Raw genomic sequence first — 22,091 nt, 5'->3', positions numbered from 1 at the left:
TACAAACAAAAAATGTTGCCTGTTTATTATACTTTTATTAATATCATTTTACAATTCGTCACTTATTTTATTTTATCTTTTAGTACATCTAAATTTGGTTCTCATATAAACTATATATGTAATAATACTCTGCTCCTGTGCCGAGTTACTATTCCTTTTTTTTTTTTTGGTATGTTGTGTATTTAGTATTTTTTTAATTTAATTCCTCTAAAGGGTAAATTAATGAAGAGGAAATTTAGTTTCAAAAAGAATTCGAAAACCAAATATGAGATTGGGAATATGTTCATCTGTTTTATAGGGGCCTGCATTCTTGAACTTATCTTTAACTGAAGACCTTCTATTGGAAAAGGCAGCGGATTACTGTTCTGAGGCAGTGACATATTCAAGCCACCACACATACACACACAAACACCATTTTTGTTATGTGATTACTATATATATATCCATTAACAAAATCATCTAGAATAATGTTAGGATAGAGAATGAGTTCAAAGAGATTAAGAGTCATTAGTCCTTATACATATCATTACATCATAAGTAAAAGTAAGATATGAAAATATACAAGAGCAAAACCCAAATCAGGACAGCAACTAAGCATTATCATGAAATACAAATTTACAAGTTAAATGCATAGTATTATGTCTCGTCACTTGCATCCTCTCCTAGATTGCCATCAGAACTTGTGGGTAAAGATGATGTTTGGTCACAGTTGGCTCTAACATTACCATCAGGATATATAGAAGGTTTTGGAGGCATCTCAAGACTTTGAACATCATCTACTTCTAACATCTCTATTACTTTGTTCATTGAAGGACGATCAACAGGATTAAACTGAATGCACCATAATGCCACTATGAACATTTTCTTTGCTAAAGCTTTGTCCTCTTCTATCAAATCCTCCATTTCTATATCTTTTTCTTCATCAAATTGGTCATAGATCCATAGGGGAAAATATAATTGGCTTGAATGCTCTGCATGCGGATTCAAGTTTCTTCTTCGGCTCGTCATTTCCATTAAAAGCATTCCAAAACTGTAAACATCAGATTTATAGGATACTTTTCCAATATTCTTATAGAATAGTTCAGGAGCTAGGTACCCTATTGTCCCTCTTGCTGCAGTCAAAGTGGCAATGCTATTATCACTAGAATATAGCTTTGCTAGTCCAAAGTCTGAAATTTTGGGGGTCAAGTTGTCATCAAGAAGAATATTATGAGGCTTGATATCAAAATGCAAGATTTGCATGTCACTACCATGATGAAGATAAGCAATGCCACGGGCCACTCCTAAAGATATCTCATATATCTTATGATAATTCAAGGAGGATTGTCCTTCTTTAACAAAAATATGTTTATCCAAAGATCCATTGGACATGGATTCATAAATAAGAGCATGTTTAGTTCCTTCCACGCAAAAGCCAACAAGACGCACCACATTGAAACGGTGTATCCTTCCTAAAGTTGCCACCTCATTGATAAAGTCTTGGCAAGTAGCTTTGGATTTATCACCCAACATTTTAATTGCGACATCAGGTCCACTTCTTAACTTGCCTTTGTACACAGTCCCAAAGCCTCCTTCACCTAACTTAGTCTTGAAACCGTTTGTCATAGTCTTTAAATCCTTGTAGGAGTACCTTAATGGATGAAGGCTATGAAGTCGTATGAAATCCTCAATGCTTCCATAGCCTGATAAGTGTCTTCTCCGCCATGTGTAAATCAACAAGATGAACAGAAATAATATACCAACCTGAAATCTTAGAATAATGACAGTGAAAACATATCCTGTGATTTTTCCCAAGGCGAAGGCAACTTGTAGTGAAATGAAATCGCCATCATATTTATCACCAGCCTCGAACTCAATCTCCTTCTGCACTGACTCTGCAACTGCGCGTGTACATATTTTCCACAAACGTCATAAAATTGGTTTGTCCCAATAATATGATTAACAAATAAAGTCACTCAAAAGAGAGTTTTCTCAAATCAAAGTGTGCGTGTGTCTGTATATATTCAACTTCACAGGAAGCCACAGTTTTCATATGTAGGTTATAACTAGTACTCTTCTAGTCATATTTATAGTGCAAAGAGTGAAATTTTTGTTTTTCATATGAATATACAATGTTACTATTCATTTATTATTGTGTCAATTTTGTTCTTATATTATATAATGTACATTAAATAAGGATAAAGTTAGAAAATTGTTAAATTTTGAGCAGGTTTTAAAAGTTAAAAAAGTTTAAGGTTTTTCTTTATTTGTATAAAACATGTTGAAAATGACTTATAAAAAGGATCAAAGAAGTACAACTAATATTTAATTTTGTGTTAAACATGGACTCAAAATAAACGAAAGCATTTTTTTTTACCAATAAATATGATAGATAACATAATTTAATTTTTCGTAAGTGTATATGATATAAGACGCATATATACACATACATATTAGCTTACTCAAACTCATGAACATATAGTTACAATGCACATTATTTTCACAATATAATCACTAAATTAAGGAATATAACATATTAAATAAATATACACACGCACATATTAGAAAATAAGGCTTGGCTATACTTTATTCTCTCCATAGTTTATTTATGTATAGACTCAAATCTTGTTATTTTTACTTTATTAACTTTTAAATTGTGACAACTTTTGCTCTTTAACAATACATTCAGTCATAGTCATTTTTCAATCCTGGAGAAATTAAAAGTCATGCGGTAAAATTAATCATGTTGAAGTGCAAAAATAAAATTGAGAAAAAATATATCGTAATGAATATATATTATCAATTTACTTATAACTATTATATTGTTTATAAATAAACAATAATATTCCGAATTCCATATAATTGTACGTATGAATATATGATATAGTTCAGGATCTTACGCTTATGAATATCCTTAGAAGATAGCAAACCTGCAAGAAAAAGTTCACAGAGGTCAAGGGTAACACTTAGAGCGGGACATGGGCGAAAATCTCCTTCCGAAAGTAGAAAAGAAAAAAAAAATTATTGTGCAATTTTATATAAATAATTAATCATTGAAAAATCCTCCAACAAATTAATAGCATAAACAAAATCTGGTACAGAAAATAACAATAGGTCATTGCATAAGTGTCTATGACAATAACATATAGGAAATAAAAAAATTAACTTAATAAAAACAAAATAATGAGTTCAAGACATTACCCGTAAGAATGCCAACGAGAAAGTCTGCACGGGAAATTTTACAAAAGTCAAATATACGAACGACAACTCTCCGAAGGAAAGTAATGATTATTTTTAAATGTCCCTTAAGAGTTATATAACTTAGATTTCAAAGGTACAAAATTGATACTCTTTTTTTTTTTTTTGTACAAACCAGGTGGCATCCCACCACCAATAGGTAGAGACTAATTCAAGGACATCATATTTAAGGGACTCAGCAATCTATCAATTGTGCCGGCCTTTGTTGGTGATGCTCTTTTATTTTAAATATAAGAAATATCTAGTGCTTAATATAAGAGTTATTTAATTAATTTGAATAGATTAACAAAGTTAGTTATTTATAACAAGTGTGGGTTGATTTTCTTAAAGTATTCTTTTAATCATGATTATCCTTGGATAAAAACTCTCTTGATATGTGTAATCAATAGAAATACTTTGGATAATGAATTATAAATTTGGGAGATAAAGTGAATTAAGTCTTACATTTAGAACCAAATTTAATTTTCAACTAGTTTTTATATTAAAAACCGAAGATGGTAGCTAGGAAGTTGGTTTTAATCTATCCAAATTAATTTAATAACTCTTACATTAAAAACCAGAAGAGTGTCTGATCACTTCTTAATGTTCTTGTTATTTAATACTCCTCCGATTCTTGATATATGACTTAATTATTAAGTTGATCTTAATCCTAAATGTAAGACATATTTCTCATATTTATCAGTTTCTCTTAAATTATTCTTATTGATACTCTCTCAATCATAATCAAGTAGGTGAGGAAAGGATGATATTAAGGAACATAATTATAATGTTTTAGGAGAAACATGTTATATTTCTTATAATTAACTACGTTACTAACTTTTTTAATCTAATTAAATTAGTTCAATAGGTTTTATATTAAGAAGAGAAAGAATAGTAAGAATTAAAAATTGAATGAAAAAATGTTACCTTTTACATGAGTGCTCAAATATGCCGCCTTTCCTGCCGCATTCAACAGTAAAGCATAATATTAATTTCTTTAGATGATATATTTAAAAATTAATCTTACGAAATAAGAGATAAATTGAATAATTTTCTTAGGAAAAATTATAATATGGAATCAATGCTACTGAATACTGATTTATGATGGAATTTTTTGGGATCATATTCTTTCTTTGTTTTTATTTATTTATTTATTGAGTTCTCACAAACCAAACAGGTAATAAGGCAACGGCGAAAATGACTTACCACAAAAGAGAGAAATAGATACTCCTTCCAAACCGAAACAGAAGTCCTAATTTGTGAGCAATAGCCCTTTTGCGTGCGATCGTCGAGGACGCAAGTCTCGTAAGTTCCGCAGTGAATATCCAGACAAGCTAGCGGCCACGATGAAATCTCAAAACCATGGGAAAGTACTGTGTGAATATCAGCGTATGAGTAGCTTCTCCAGTCCAGGAATGAACTCCAATCTGAAACAATGGTGGCCACTGATTTCACACGACACTCAGGTTTCAACCTCCCAGCCTCTAAGTCTCCAACTACAGCATAAACATGGCCTCCTCCATCTCCTTTGGATCCCCAATCCACGCAGGGAGCCGTATCCACGTAGTCCGCATCGTCCCTCACCGGATCACTACAATCCAGGTAAATGACGTTGTCGATTGTAGCTTCTGAACCTGCGGATGCTTCTAGAAAGACAGCATAGGGATTATTCCTATCATATTCGAAGGAACCATTATAAGTGTCGCTGAAATTAGATCGGGATAAGAAATAGCGAGGGAGGGAGGAGCAATCACCCTCCCGAATGCCAGGATCTTTAACTCGGATTGTGTAATTTTTGTAGTTGATTCCCAGAACCTGGTATGTTCCTGAATGCAAATCAAGCAGTGTGATGTTGTTTTCACAGGCTAACTCGTATGCCGGATCGCCACAGTTGTCGTCTCGCAGACGAAATGGATATGAGATGTTTGTGATAATGCCGCAATGAGACGGATTACAGGTTTTGCTCTCATCTTTAAAACTCGTTGTTTGCGATGTCACATACACAAGAGTGAAGTACATCAAGCCCCAGAACCTGATTAAGCCTATTATCCCTCTACCCATCCTTCACAGTGATAGCCAATTCACCCTCCTAATTCAATGGCTTCTCATCTCAAGTCAATGAAATCCATTCTTTTTTAAACTGCATTGCAGCCCATTAATCAATTATGAGTTTCTTGCCCACTATGTTTGACTACGCGTGATAAAGTGGAAAATTTTTTATTTTCAATCACAGCTCCCAAAGGAAGAAATGGCAATGCTTTAGCCCACTAAAAAATTATACGCTTTAGCTAAGACCCCTCAAGCTCACCGTTGCCTTTTCTTTCCTTTTTGAAAACACAAAGAAATTCCAGAGCCACATGGTTGTTTTTTAATTCAAAATTGACCTGAAATTTTTGTCCTGCTCAGTAATGATGTTTCTGGGCAGCATCCCCCTTCCCCTGCTCTATTTCTTCTTCATGTGATGCCATGTTAGTTATACTTATATGTGGGAATTTGAATTTTAAGTTCGATTAAAAGAAAAGCTTCGGTCGCAATGGTTTGCTGTCAGAGAGCTTTGTGGTTGGTGATAATGCAGGTGTTGGTGCTGCTTATGAATCTGGGGAATGCTCAGAACCAGTGTGTCCCTGACGATGAAAGTGTTCCGTTCCGTCTAGTACAGGCCACACTTGATAGTAATCCCTGTTCTACTACAACTAACAATGTGGAGATGGTTGAGTTCCCCGGAGTACTGGCTCTTCAAGGAGTTAGACTCGCCGTCTTAGAAAAACACTATGAGTCCCGCATCTTAAAATTATGTGATGTTGAAGGTTGTCTTCCTAAACTCTTTCTACGACTTCATCGTTCATCCATTTATCCTTTCCAATTTGAAACAGTTAGGTCGGCATCATCCAACAAAAGTTTCGGTGTTACATTTTTCGATTGTTCCTCGATTGGGTCGGAATACTTGAAAAACGACGATTACTCGTTCCAAGCAAATTTGCGTGTTTGTCCCATTTATGTTGTTGGCTCCACCGAAGGTATCCTTGAGAGGGACGTGACCTCTTGCACCAAGATGTTGCACTTAGATTCGCCATTAGACCAAGATGATTTTCTGTTCAACAATTTTAACTTTAGATGGCCCCACCCCAAATGTGATGTCGATAACAACAAGACAATATTATTCAAATTTGTTTTACCAGCTTCAGGTAAAGATAGTTCACTTTGCTTCACCTTCATTTTTTCACCATTTGGTTTTTGAATGTTCCTTGGATTGAAATTAAATGTTAGATTAATGTGCTCGGTAACTACACAGGTTCAATTGCGTCAGTTTTGTGCATTGTGTTCCTTCTACTAATAGATCGCTACTTCAAAACGAAAGGAGATGATCATGCAACGCTTGAAAAGTTTTTGAAGGATTACGAAGCTCTCAAGCCTACAAGATTTTCCTATGCTGATCTCAAAAGAATTACAAACAATTTCAAGGATAAAATAGGCGAAGGAGCTCATGGATCAGTGTTCAAAGGTAAGCTATCCAATCAGATTATAGTAGCTGTGAAGTTACTGAATAACTCTGATGACAATGGGAAGGACTTCATTAATGAAGTAGGGACTATGGGTAAAATTCATCACATCAATGTTGTTCGTTTGCTTGGCTTTTGTGCTGATGGTTTTCACAGTGCTCTTATTTATGACTTTTTTCCAAATGGTTCCCTCCAAAAGTTCATATCTTCCCCAGACAACAAGGAAAATTTTCTTGGATGGTTGAAGTTGCAACAAATAGCTCTGGGCGTAGCCAAAGGGATTGAATATCTCCACCATGATTGTGATTATCAAATTCTTCATTTCGACATCAATCCTGGTAATGTGTTATTAGATCATAACTTTACTCCCAAAATTTCTGATTCTGGTCTAGCAAAATTGTGTTCCAAAAATCAAACTGCTGTGTCGATAACAGCAGCTAGAGGAACTTTAGGCTATATTGCACCTGAGGTTTTCTCTAAAAACTTTGGAAATGTTTCATATAAATCAGATGTCTATGGTTATGGGATGTTATTGTTAGAAATAGTTGGAGGAAGGAAAAATACTCACACAAGTGAAGAAGCTTTCCAAATTTTATATCCAAAGTGGATCCATAATTTGATTGAAGGGGGAGACACAAATATTCACATTGAAGATGAAGATGACAATAAAATTGCTAGGAAACTAGCAATTGTGGGACTTCGGTGCATCCAATGGCATCCGATCAGTCGTCCATCCATGAAAACATTGATATAGATGTTAGAAGGAGAAGGTGATGAATTAAAAGTGCCCCCAATTCAATTTGACTCCAGAAATTCTATTAATACAAGGATCAACATTCCAGCAAGACATTTGAATTTGGGATTGGAAATTATTCATGAATTAGAATGAGAAGCATCCTCATGTAATTTGTATTTCTATTGGAAAATATTTTGTCAGAGTTTATGATAGTGTTGTGTTGGTGATGCAAATAAACTTTGTTTATCATGCATGCAAGTGCAAATGCAATTTTTTTTTTTTTCATTTTAGCGTTGTAGCCTTTTATATTTCGCATTATCTTTGTAGATTTGGGAGTACGGCCTTGGGTTAGAAATTCTTAATGAAAAAAAAAATTAAATGAGAACTTGCCAGTAAAGATTTGTTAATAAGAATTGGTCTCATTCTATAATGTTTGTGGAATATATTTGTAAGCGTTAATAATAAAATTGCTCCTTTTTGTATAGTATAATGTGGATAATCTGTATATCAGATAGTGAAATACAAACTCCCCTTTTTTATAAGACAGTTTATAAATAAAGAAATGGATTCTAATTTTTTTGTTATATTTTCAATATATAAAAAGAATGAAAAAAATAATTTGATATGTTGTGCGAGATAAATATATGAAAAATTTATCATAAAACACCAAAAAAAAAAATTTAATACCAAACACGTACTTAAACCTTTTTTTTTTTTTTTTACCAGCAACTTCCTTAAACTTATCCAGTGTGCAGGACTAGCCTCTCTATAAATGAGAAATGACAGCAAGCAACAATGGTCATTTCCAAGTTGCATGTAAGGATGGTATCATATGTGGTGATCAAGATCAAGAGATCTCACAATAGTCTCAATCGTAATTTAATTTATTTTGGCCAGACAGTTTTAATATAATTGCGGTAATTTAATTTTACATTATTTCTGGACAATTCATTAGGAATGTTAATATTTAATTATTTTTAAGCATAAAAAATTAATAGTCGACATATTGAGGATTATACTGAGTTTTGCATTTACCCATGTAGAGATTCAATAATGGACCTATGTTTTAAAAGTCATAAAAAGAATTGGGAAAATTCTAATTAAATCCATTTGAAATAGCAAAATCCTAATTTAAGTCTATATTTTTAACAAATTCTTAATTAGGCCAAGAGGCCTAATTGGAGATTTTTAAATGTTGCTAAAAGACCAAAATACCCTTCATAATTAAAAAGCCCAATTTTAGTTTTAATTCTTTTAATTGAATTTAACTAGCATGTTTTTTTCTTTAAATATTATCATATGAAAATTTGGCCAAAAACATTATCATACAAAAAAAGAAAAAGAAAAATCACGATTATGGCCAATAAAAAATAATTGAAAAGTCAAGATAAAAAAATGCATAATTTCTAGATATCTATAGAATTACAAAAATATGGGAACTAATAAAAATTTTACGATTTCAAATGTTAAAGATTAACAGGATCAAAGATTTTTTTTTGTGCGAGAAAAAATCAAATAAAAGATTCACAAAATTCTTGAATATCTATCAAAATTAATTTTATTGTTTCACAAATTACATTGAGACTCATCAATTCATCTTCAATTTTTCGGTCTCCAAAATTTATTCAATATCAAATTTTTATTATATAAAAAATAACTAAAAGGCTATAAATTCTAGAGTTGATATAACGTTCATAAGTACAAAACACAATTTTAATATAAAGTCTAAAAAAGACCACGTCCTCATTAGTAAATATACTAGAATAATTAAAACTAAAATTAGACTTACACCTACATTCAATTTTCCTTTTTGATTACAAAGAGGCATTTTAGTCTTTTAGCAACATTTGAAAATCCCTAATTAGGCCACTTGCCTTAATTAGGAATTTGTTAAAAGTATAAGCCTTAATTAGAATTACATTAATTCAGATGGATTTAATTGGGATTTTCCCAAAAGAATTTGTTTCTTATTAAAATAAGTGTAATATGCTATCACATACGTGCTATTAGGTCAAAGAATAATGAACATAAAAATTCTAAGGCATATTTTTTCCCCCCGTGTTCATTATTAGAAAACAGATCCATTTTGTCAAAGGTTGTCAAAATTAGTGCATTACTATGCATTTTTTATTTGAATCCATATACGTTATATAGTTTATTTTATTGGAGTTATAAGTTAGTGCTTACATTATAGAACACTAGCCAATTTTTTATATTTGAAAGTGATAGTGTTTAGGTATAACTTTGACCTATATTAGTATTGGTTATTATATTGATTCTTTCATATATTGTTTTTAATTAGTGCATGCCATGTATAAACGGTGCTACCAAACATCATATAAAATAATCCCATGTTGATAGCAATCTCAATTTAAATAGATAGCAATCCTTTTCACATCCGTGCTTCTCATATTTATATATGTGTGTGTAAAAAGAGTTTGGAATCTAAAGATAATATATATATATATATATATATAAAATGTTGAGCTTATCTTGGATGAGCTTCGCAGAGATAATCCTTTATTCACTGTAGTTTCCTTTTGAATAATTTTTTTCCCCAAAAAAAAGGTGATCATAAGAATCACTTGCAGAGTTTTAAATTTGTGCCTGAAAGAAACTGCCATGACAAATATTGTAATTTCCCTCTCACCAGATTCCCTATGATATATATATATATATATATATATATATATTTATAATCGCATTATAGATGGAACAGGGCCACTTAAAAATAATTGTGAAGGGAGAAAACGATTTAATAGATTTCTTTTAACTATACACAAATATCCTCTTATTATAAATTCTGTCTAAGACACTATTAGATATTAAATATGGGTACATCTTTCAATGAGAATTCAAATTTTGATTTATTATGTTATGGAATGCTAACCTCTTTTATTAGACCTAACTTCTGTGAATAACGTTCTAATATTTGATAGATGGTGGTTTGGCCTAAATGATAATGATATGAAAAGGAAAAGGGAGCGGAGAATATGAAAGAGACCTGAAGAAAAGAGAGGAATTCAAAATATTTGGGAATTTATTAAATCAATAATCAGTTAAACATAAAGGAGATTGATTCACTTGCTAATGCTACTCATGCTGAGTTAGCAAGCCAATCTGGTATCTGGCACATGAAAAAAAAAAAAAGTTAGTTTGGAACTTTTGATATTTTTAATAATTTGAAATTTTGGGGTTGTTTCTCCATATGACCATATGCAAGCAGGGTCTCAAGCTCAAATTTCATCCTCTTGGGCCTAGAAGGTGTATCATTGGGCCTCCTATATCGATAATGGACTGAAGTGGCCGTTAACTATTTTTTTAATTATTAAAAAGCTTTTTTTGGGGCCAAAAAAGTAATTTTATTAAAAACAAGTAAAAGAGATACACTTAAAAGGTCTTTTTCACGTTGTCAACGTAATAGTAAAGAACTCGGTTATCTTTTTAAGTAAGGATGAGAATTAGAATCTTATGAATGAAGAGAAGTCATATCTGGAGACTGGAGATCTATCTCTGAGCATATGTGAGATAATGTGAGGAAGGTTTAAATTGCTTTAGCCTATTCAATCTGGATCTCTTTTCTTTTTTATCTCTCCTCCACCTGACTGATATTGTGTAATATGACAAAATCTTCGTGTGGGTTCATATCATAATTTCTTATAATAACATAATAAATTAAATACACTTTTTTATTGAATGATATGTAGTAGTTACCCAAGTTTGTATATGTGCTATTTATATACCTATACATATAATACAAACTTTATAGGACACTAAACTATTTATAACTTAGTGAACAATAGAACTCATTTCGAATTATCTGTGCAAAGCATAAACATCTACAATCTAATTCTTTTAAAGAAGAATGTTGCCTTGAATCCTTTTTTGGAATAAACCGAAGTCTTTGTGTTGGAAAAAGGAAGTGGATTTCTGTTCTGTAGTGGCACATTCAACACAATGTATACCATATTTATTACTCTCTGATCCTATTCATAAGTCACTTTCAATATGTTATTAATAAAATGAGTTCACAAAAGAAATTAACAATCATTGTACACATCATTACATCATTATTAAAAGTAAAAATAAGATTTAAATTATAAGAGCAAAACCCAAATCAGGACAACAACTAAGTATTGTCATAAAGTACAAATTAATATGTTATAAATGCAGAGTATTATTCCTGCATGTCGCTTGCATCCTCACATAGATTGGAATGAGAACACGTGAAGGATAAAGATGATGTTTCGTCACAGTTGGGTCTATCATTTGCAGGATACAAAGAAGGTTTTGGAGGCATTTCAAGACTTGAAACATCATCTACTTCCAACATCTCTATGACTTTGTTCATTGAAGGGCGATCGGCAGGATTAAACTGAATGCACCATAATGCTACTATGAACATTTTCTTTGCCAAAGCCTTTTCCTCTTCTGTCATATCATCCATTATTTCTATATCTTTCTCTTCATCAAATTGGTCATAAATCCATGATGGAAAATATAATTGGCTTGAATGCTCTGCATGTGGATTCAAGTTTCTTCTCTGGCTTGCCATTTCCATTAAAAGCATTCCAAAACTGTAAACATCAGATTTATGAGATACTCTTCCAATATTCTTATAGAATAATTCAGGAGCTATGTATCCTATTGTCCCTCTTGCTGCAGTCAAAGTGGGAATGCTATCATCAATAACATATAATTTTGCCAGTCCAAAATCTGAAATTTTTGGGGTCAAATTGTCATCAAGAAGAATATTATGAGGCTTGATATCAAAATGCAATATTTGCATGTCACAGCCATGATGAAGATAAGCAATGCCACGAGTCACTCCTAAAGATATCTCATAGATTTTGCGATAACTTAAGGAGACACTTCCTTCTTGGAAAAATATATGTTTATCCAAAGATCCATTGGACATGAATTCATAGATAAGAGCACGTTTAGTTCCTTCCACACAAAAGCCAACAAGACGTACCACATTGAAATGGCGTATCCTTCCGACAGTTGCCACCTCATTGATGAAGTCTTGACAAGAAGCTTTGGATTTATTACCCAACATTTTAATTGCGACATCAGGTCCACTCCTTAGCTTCCCTTTGTAGACAGTGCCAAAGCCTCCTTCACCTAACTTAGTCTTGAAACCTTTTGTCATAGTCTTCAGTTGCTTGTAGGAGTACCTTATTGGATGAAGGTTATGAAGTTGTATGAAATCTTCAATGCTTCCATAGCCTGACAAGTGTCTTCTCCGATATGTGTAAATCAGCAAGATGAACAGAAATACTATACCAACCAGAAATCTTAGAATAATTGCTGGCGTAACATATGCTGTGATTTTTCCTAAGGTGAATGAAATGAAATGTCCATCAACTTTATCACCAGGCTTGGAGTCAAGACTCTTTTGCCTTAAATATTCCTTTGCAACTGCACGTTTATATTTCCACAAATTAAAGGTCATAAAATTGTTTGTCCAAAAATATGATGAGCAAAGTCGCTCAAAAGAAAATTGTTTCTCAAATCAAAGTCAATATATATTTCCAATCATATAGAGCCACATTTTTCATATGAAAGTTATAAATAATACAACTTATATTAGAAGCATGCTGACAATATAGTTTATGGAAAAAAAAAATTTTGGCAATAACTACGCATAATTTCTGTTTATGATTAAAATATGGTAGCTGGCGTAATTTAATTTTTAATAAAACACACTTACACACGTACATATTAACCTACTCAACCTATGAACTTAAAATGCACTTAACACGCGTTATTTTTTTCCGGTCAAGTAACTATGCATATTTATAAAGTTTATTTTTCAGGAAAAAGTTTAATAACACGCATGTATGGTTATAATGCACTTATTTTCACAATATAACCAATGAATTGAGGAATAAAACATTAAAAATATCTCAAAATAGGTATCTCTTAACGAATACATACTTCTCAATTTAACTATAAAAATTATATTTTATAAATCAAAAGTAACATTTCAAATGCCCTATAACTGTGCATGTGCATATATGATAGTTTACGATCTTACACTGATTAATACGCTTCGAAGATGACAAACCTGCAAGAAAATGTTCACAGACGTCAGCTGTAACAAACACCACGGCAGGGACATGTTCGGACCCCCCCCCCCAAAAAAAAAAAAACAACTATTTTTAAATTTTGTGCAATCATCCAAGCCTACATAATTATTTTTCTCCGCTAAAAAAAATCTCCCAGAAAAATTAAGTCAACATAAGTAATGCAACTTATTTTTAAATTTTGTGCAATTACACAAAGCCTGCATAATATTTTCTTCTAGCATAAGAGGTAAGCTCTGCCTACTGAGATTATCTTCCCGGGCTACTATAAGGACAATATGTGTGTGTATGAAATTCAAACCCGATCCAAATCATTTGCTTAGGCAACTAGAATTCATGCCACTCACTCCAACTGGAATTGGTATTTACACGGGCCAATATTAAAACAACTCCACCAAATTTTAAATATAAGAATTAAATAATTAATTTATAACTATTAAAAATAGTTAAATTAATTATTTTTTAAAAAACAGGTATTAATTTTTCTAAAATATTTTTTATTTTAATCATACTCTCACCATGATTGCATACATTTGAAAATTATTAAAAAGCCTAAGTCCCTTTAAAAAATTTGATGCTTATATTTTTAACCAGATGAGTATTATTTAACTAATTTAAAATAAAGGTTGATTGGAAAATGAACTAGAGACGTACCGTGAGAGAGGAAGAACAAGTTATTTTTTTTAATACAAAAAATTTAGATGAGTTAAATTATGAGCTGATTCTTTATTAACTAAACTAACTTTCATTAGGGAGAGAGAACAAGCTGCTTAGCTGCTTGTGCTTAGAAATTGTGCACCAACAAGTGTTAGTCTAAATAAAAAGGACTTGGACACTTTAAACATTATGTTTTGGGTTCGATTTTTGAGGCGATATATATGAAAAAAAATAATGTTGGAAAGGATTCCTACTATGGTGCCTGACAGTATTCCTTAAAATTAGTCTCTTACTATTTGGGTAGGAGGATATTCTGAGTAATAAAAAAAATTGAAATTGTGCAGGCCCAATTGTTATTTACCCTTCCACCAATGGCAGGCACACAAAAGAGAATACAAATTAAAGCAGTGAAAAGGCCGTCTCGATGGGAACGATTTTATTTACAATTTAAAAAGAATAATACCACATCAGCAATGAGATAGAAGTCGTTCTTTCCTAGAAAGAGTTTTGTATAAATTTGAAGCTGTTCCAGACATGAATGGCTTTAAATGGAACATCTTGATAAATATTTTTTAAAACATAGTATTTGTCTATTTGAGTATTTTTATTTACTGTTTATAATATATAGGTTAAAAAGCCTACCCCTCTAATGCCCCAACATCTTTAATTTTTCTTTAACAATTTTTTAAAAAATAAATTAAAACTACATAATTTTTGGGTTTTTTAAAAAATCGTAAAAAATATTAAAGTTGCATCATTTGGTAACTACTATATTATGCTACCATAATATCTTTTACTTTATATAAAAAATAATTATAAAAAATTTAGAAAAATGAGCATTACAATAAGTAATAAAAAGGCGAGGCATAAAGCAAAACCCACTAGAAAACTTCCAGTGCTTCGAAACTCCACGCTTTATTTAGTGTTTGAAACCTCCTAAAATAATCAATTTTGTATCTAATGAACTTTTTTTACTTATTTATTTGGAAAAACCATTTTATAGGTATTTATAATTTTGCTCAATTTTTAATTTGATATATATGCGTTTTTCTTTTCTGAATAAATACTATAATTTTACTCGATTAGCATAATTAGTTTTCACATACAAGCTAACAGTACTAATAGAATAAAGTTACAGAAGCTAACAGTGCTAATAGAATAAAATTAAAGTGTTTAAAAGGAAAAAAATATAGATGTAAAATTAAAAATTCATGAAAAGTATAACTACAGTAAAATGATTTCTTTTTTCCTATTTATTTCAAACATCTTTAAACATACACTTGCAAGCTAACAAAAACTTAGTAAGCTACCAAAGGTGTCGCTAGTTATAAAATCATAGGGACTGATGAGACAAAGTTAGTGTGACATGAAAATTTAAAAACAACTAAAAACCCATTTAGAATGATTTATAAATAATTTTAATCATAATTTTTAAAATTCAAGATAAATATGAATATAAAATTTTGTTTCAATTTAAAAAAATATATTTATAAATATTTTTTAACGTGATTTTAAATAGATCCTAAATTGACAGAAAGGGTCATGAATAGACAAAATAAATTCTAAATAACAGTAAGCCAATAGAACGTGAACAAGTATCGTATGTATACTGTGAGTTCGAGACATTACCTGCAACAATCCCAAGAAGAAAAGCTGGAAAGGAGAATTTTGCAAAAGTCAATACCGTTACGGCGGTTCAGGTTAAATATTTTGTAATAATGAACTAAAATTAAATCTAGATTATCTAATTTTATTCCTCATAACACGGCCAAAAATGGCTCTTTTTTTCTGTCAGTTCATTCCCGAATAAAATAATTTCTTAAAAATTAATATAAATGCTTAAGTCATAGAACTATTTCCTGTCCTATTTATAAAACTTTGTTTACAAATTACAAATGAGATCTTATAATTAAAATTGAAGGTAATATTACACAACTCTTAATCACCCCATTATTCATCATACTAAAAATCTGTTGGCGTAACTTTATCAGATCAACAGCACAATTGAAAAAGTCGAAGCGAAAAAAGAAATGAAAATTCAATACGTGTGGACGAATTGTACGAATATGTAAATATTTTCTGGCAAAAACTATCTAAAATTTGTTATCTTATTTTACAAAAGAAAATTAAAACTTTTTGTCCTAAACGGCTTAAAATTAAGTCCCTTAAAAAAGGCTAAAAAAAATCAATTAAATCCAGCTGACATATAAAAATTCAAATTCAAACATATACTTTTAATAAATCTTTAATTAGGCCAATAAATCTTTAAGGAAAAATAACACAAAAATAACACTTAAACTTGAAAATACCAAATAGTCACTTGAATTTACAAAATCCCAATTTAGTCCTAAGTAATTAATTTGACATTTGTAAATTTGCTGAAATAACCATATTACCCTTTATTTTATTTATTGTTTTTTAAAAAACCAAATACCGCCACTGGCCGGCCGGTCGCCGGAGCTCTGGTGCCAATAGTTGCTCTTAGAGCTCAGGTGGCCGCCGTCGCTAGAGCTCCGGTAGCCGATAACCATTTTTTTGAAAATTTTTACAAATTCAGTAAAACGGTTAACAAGTTTTGTAACGCTATTAACAAGTTTAGTGTAGCAATTAACAACAGCTTTTCAAAAAAATTATAAAAATACCATTTTTACAATTTCAGTAATACTGTTAATAAGTTCCGTAACTCTATTAACAATTATAGTATAACATTTAATAACAGGTTTTCTGAAAAATTTTAAAAAATGACATTTTTACAATTTTAGTAACTACTTTTTTTGAAAATTTTTACAATTTCAGTAAAACAATTAAATAGTTTTGTATTGCTATTAATAAGTTCAATATAGTGGTTAATAACAAGTTTTTTAAGAAATTTAAAAGGTAGTATTTTTATAACTTCAGTAATACCGTTAACAAATTCCGTAAGTCTATTAATAAGTTCGGCATAATATTTAACAACGGGTTTTTTTAAAAAATTCAAAAAGTAACATTTTTACAACTTTAGTAATACGGTTAACAAGTCATATAATAATATTAACAACTCTCATAAAATGTTGATGTTTTTTATATTAGCTTCTTATAAAAGTTGTACAACAAAATTTTTTCACTTGTTAGGCAGTCATTATATATGGTTATGAGAGTTGTTAATATCGTTACATGACTTATTAACTATATTACTAGAGTTAAAAAAAAGTCACTTTTTGAATTTTTCAAAAAACATGTTGTTAAATGCTATACCAAACTTGTTAATAGAGTCATGGAACTTGTTAATGGTATTAATTTTTGAATTTTCTAAAAAATCTGTTGTTAACTGCTATACTGAACTTGTTAGTAGCGTTACAAAACTTGTTAACCGATTTACTAAAGTTATAAAAATTTTCAAAAAAAGTAGTTATTAAAGTTGTAAAAATACCATTTTTTTGAATTTTTAAAAAACTTGTTATTAAACGCTATACTATAATTGTTAATAGAGTTACGAAACTTGTTAATGGCATTACTAAAGTTATAAAAATGTGACTACTTCGGTCCTAAATATAAGATATATTTTGTATCAATACAAAATAGATCTTATATTTAGGACCGGAATAGTACTTTTTGAATTTCCTGAAAAACCTGTTGTTAACTGCTATACTGAACTTGTTAATAACATTACAAAATTTGTTAACTATTTTAATGAAGTTGTAAAAATTTTCAAAAAAATTGTTGTTGGTTGACGGAACTCAGGTAGTGCCAGAGCTCAGGTAAGCGCTGGTAACTACGGCCACTTGAGCTCCGGCAACCACCACCGGTATCGAAGCTATAGTGACTGGCCGGCCATGGGGGCATTTGGTTTTTTAAAAAACAATAAATAAAATAAAGAGCAATATAATTATTTCAACAAATTTACAAATATCAAATTAGTTACTCATGACTGAATTGAGATTTTACAAATTTAAGTGACTATTTTGATATTTTCAAGTTTAAATATCATTTTTGTCTCATTTTCTCAATCTTTAATTAGGCCTAACAAAGGATTTCTAAATATTGTTGAAAAGACTACAATATCTCTCTTTAGTTTAAAAGAAAATTAAAAATAAGCGTAAGCATGATTTCAAATTTGATAATTTCACCTAGATTTAATTAAATTTTTCCTTTGTTTTTGTTTTGTTTTATGTTTTTATTTTTGTTCATAAAACAAAAAATATTTATCTATAAAAAATTGTACTATTTATCTATATATAAAAGTACTTAAATTTATATATAACCTAATCACAACCAATATTTTAGTTTTTAACCTCATTTTTTTCCAAAAATAATTATATAAATACATAAATATTTGTCATATATATTACAGCTCATTGAAAATGAATGAGCATTTTTTAAGGGTAAAAATACACTAACCTAGCCCTCTGTTTTATTTAAATTATAGAAATATTTCCTTTATTTTGAAAACAGATATCGACCTTCCTTGAAATTAAAATATATATTATACTAGCATTCCTCATTAATTTGAGATTTTATTTTCATCTATCCAACTATTAGTTGACTGTTAAATTTGATCCATAAATCATTCAAAAAGAATTTGATCCATAAACTTTCATTTTGATTAAATACCCCTCCTTCACATAATAATTATTTAAACATTTATATTTATTTTTATGTCAAACATTTATATTGTTAAAAAAACACTATTTTTTTCATACAGCCAAAAATTATTTTAATACATATATTTCAAACCTCCCAATATGTTATAAAATTTATTAATTTATTAATTTTATTATATTATAAAATTTTATAATTTTAATTTTTCATGGCATCAATTCAAATCTATTTATTTAGATTTTTATTACATGGCTCAAAAATATTTTAAAGGAACTTTTTTTCATTATATAATCTAAATTATGTAGGTTTGAGAGATTATATAAATAATTTAAATTTAATATTTAAAATTTTCAAACAAAATTTTTGTTACAAACATTTATAAACATATTTACTTAATTATAAATTTATTTAAAGAATTAATCAAATTTTTAAGGTCTACATTAATTAAGTTATTTAAGTTTTATCCCAAAAAAAATTAAACAAATATTTGCAAGTAAAATAAAATTAAGGAAAAGAAATAAACTTTAAAATATTCTTTCAAAAAATTTTAGTCAAAATTAAGAACTTAATATGAAAAAAAACTAAATAAAAATTCTTCTAATATAATTTTTAATTAAAAAAAGCATCTTGTCGAAACATTTTTAACCGAGTTGATGGTATAGATTTAACTATATGTTTTTAAAATAGAGAAAAATTTTATATAATTAAGGCAAAATAAAAGGGAGGTTCAAGTATTTTACTTTTTTTAATGAATTCTAGTCTTGTGATTGGGTCTCAACTCCTTCCAATTAAAAACAAGTTTAAAATTTATTATTCTCCCATAAAAAATGGAAGAATCTCAATTAATTTAACTGAAATATAAAAATTTAAATTTAGGCCTACACATTTAATAAATCTTTAATTTGGCCAATACGCCTAACAAGGAATTTCTGAATGTCAATAAAAAGAACCACAATATCCCTTTTCCTCTTTAGTTGAAAAGAAGATTAAAAATAAATGTAACTCTGATTTCAAATTTGATAATTTTAATTTTTCATCGCATCAATCCAAATCTATTTATTTAAGCACTTTTTTTCATTATATTAGAACAGAGACTAATTGAAAATAATTATTTTTAACTTGTTCTCAAACGATGGTCTACTTTTTCAGTATAAGATTTTTTTTTTTAATAAATGTCACCCATGAGTTGTATTTCAAAGCTACGAATTGTTATTCAATTGTGAGAATTAAAAATTGAAGAAAAAATATTACCTTTTACGCGCTTGCTGAGATATTGGGCCATTCCTGCAGGATTCAACAATAAAACATAGCATTAACTCAAAATTCTAAAATCTTAATACAGAGTAATTAATACGTTAAAAAGATAACAAAAAAAATAGAGCAATCAATCAATCAATCAATCATCCATCCATCCATCCATTATATTATATTCTTAAAAACTCGTAATATCTGATTTGCTTAAAAACAAGTCGGGTATGATATTGTGATATTTGAATATATTCAATTAATAAGGTTTGAATAATATTCTAATTGGGATTTTGATATGTTGAATTAAATGAGGATTATTATTATTAAATGGGATTTCAATTAGAAGCTCAAATAAAAAAATTAATTAATAATTTTAAATTTAAATAATATCTTAATTGGAATTTGAATCTATTGAATTAAATGGGAAGCATCATAATTAAATAGTATGTCAGTTGGGGGTTTAAATTGAAAAATAAATAAATAATTCAAATCCTATTTGAATGAACAACCAAAAAAAAATCATAGTTTTTATAGGAAATAAATCTTGAACTATCTTAAAAAAAATCATACTTTTATAGGAAATAAATCTTGAACTATCTTAAATAATCTAATTTATTAGAATTTAAAATCTGATCAAATATTTCCATCTGTGCACGGGAGAAAATTTCTAGTTGTTATCAAAATGTCGAAGGAAATAAGGACAGTGTAATAGAAGCAAGAGAGATGTAGAGTATGTGAATGAGAATTCTTCCCCATTACTTATCTTTACATGTCTCTCTTTTACTTCTATCAAGAAACTGTGTGACCGAGAATTCTGTCCAAGTACATCTCTCTTACTTCTATTACATTATCCTTATTTTTTTCAACATTTTCATAACAGTAATATTGCAAATATCTGGAAGACAAATTCACCCTAACTATAAACTCCTCGGACACTACTGCTATGTTAATTGAAGGTATCAACAGAATGCTACAATCAATATATAAAAAAAATTAATTGATTATCTTGTTTCATATATTTGAGACCAAATCCATGCCAAAGGGGAAAAAAATAAAATTCTTCCATCCAAAACATAAGTTACAATTTTTCGGATTAGGTGGTCCCTTTAATATGAGACCGCAAGGAGTATCATTTTTCATTGACTGTGATTCTCACAAAGCAAGCAGATAAATATACGAGAACGGCAAAATGATTTACCACAAAAGAGATGAAAAGGTAATACATGCGGTTGGCAATTGGCCAGCTCCGCGTAAACTTCGCAATAGACCTGGTTATTGCGGAGCCAGCACCCCTCGGAGTCGACTCTACAAGAAAGATCAGAACAACCTAGTCGCCACCACGAAATCTCGAAACCATAGGAAAGTACTCTGTGAATATCAGCGTAGAAGTAGCTTCTCTGGTCCAGGAATGAACTCCAATCTAAAGCAATGGCGGCCACTGATTTCACACGACACTCAGGTTTCAGCCTCTGGGCCTCTAAGTCTCTGCCAGCCACGACATAAACATGGCCTCCTCCTTCTCCTTTGGCTCCCCAATCCACGCAGGGAGCCGTATCCACGTAGCCCGCAGCGTCCCTCACCGGATCACTACAGTTCAGGTAAATGACGTGGTGGAATGCAGGGGAACCGCCCAGAAAGGCATCATAGGGATTATCCTTATCATATTCCAAGGAAGAATTAGAAGTGTAGGTGAAATTAGATAGGGATAAGGTATAGCGAGGGAGGGAGGAGCAATCGTCCTCCCGAATGCCAGGGTCTTTGACTCGGATTGTGTAGTTGTCATAGTTGATTCGCAGTACTTGGTATGTTGCTGTCCCTGCAGGATTGAGACGAAGCAGAGCGACATTGTTTTCACAGGCTAACTCGTAAGGCCCGAGGCCACAGTTGGGCGGGTCGCCTCGGAGACGAAATGGATATGAGATGTTTGTGATGATGCCGCAATGAGACGGATTACAGGTTTTGCTCTCATTCTTTGAACCCATTGTTTGGGGTGTTAGATACACACAAGTGAACAACATTAAACCCCATAACCCGGTCAAGCCTATTTTCCCTCTCCCCATCCTCCAC

General features: G+C 30.4%; 3 protein-coding genes across 3 annotated transcripts; 1 reads left to right on the top strand and 2 right to left on the bottom strand.

Annotated features, from left to right (window-relative positions):
* Positions 1-636: 636 nt before the first annotated feature.
* On the bottom strand, positions 637-5,277 carry LOC114731219 (rust resistance kinase Lr10-like). Its single transcript, XM_028918358.1, has 3 exons — positions 4,488-5,277; positions 3,349-3,383; positions 637-1,743 (listed from the first exon to the last, which is right to left on the bottom strand). Exons 1-3 carry the CDS (start codon positions 5,275-5,277, stop codon positions 637-639), a joined length of 1,932 nt encoding a protein of 643 aa, XP_028774191.1.
* Positions 5,278-5,749: 472 nt separating this feature from the next.
* LOC114731218 (rust resistance kinase Lr10-like) lies at positions 5,750-7,596 on the top strand. The gene is made up of 2 exons (XM_028918357.1): positions 5,750-6,401; positions 6,509-7,596. The coding sequence occupies exons 1-2, from the start codon at positions 5,750-5,752 to the stop codon at positions 7,468-7,470; spliced, it is 1,614 nt and encodes a 537-aa protein (XP_028774190.1). The 3' UTR covers positions 7,471-7,596.
* Positions 7,597-11,629: 4,033 nt separating this feature from the next.
* On the bottom strand, positions 11,630-22,091 carry LOC114731217 (LEAF RUST 10 DISEASE-RESISTANCE LOCUS RECEPTOR-LIKE PROTEIN KINASE-like 2.1). The gene is made up of 4 exons (XM_028918356.1): positions 21,223-22,091; positions 20,028-20,060; positions 13,493-13,522; positions 11,630-12,873 (listed from the first exon to the last, which is right to left on the bottom strand). The coding sequence occupies exons 1-4, from the start codon at positions 22,082-22,084 to the stop codon at positions 11,630-11,632; spliced, it is 2,169 nt and encodes a 722-aa protein (XP_028774189.1). The 5' UTR covers positions 22,085-22,091.

Source organism: Neltuma alba, unplaced genomic scaffold, assembly GCF_004799145.2.
Source record: "Neltuma alba isolate B1F8T4 unplaced genomic scaffold, ASM479914v2 tig00012808_pilon, whole genome shotgun sequence".
In the NCBI taxonomy this organism is placed as follows: Eukaryota; Viridiplantae; Streptophyta; class Magnoliopsida; order Fabales; family Fabaceae; genus Neltuma; species Neltuma alba.
This window is presented reverse-complemented; position numbering and strand designations above follow the sequence as displayed.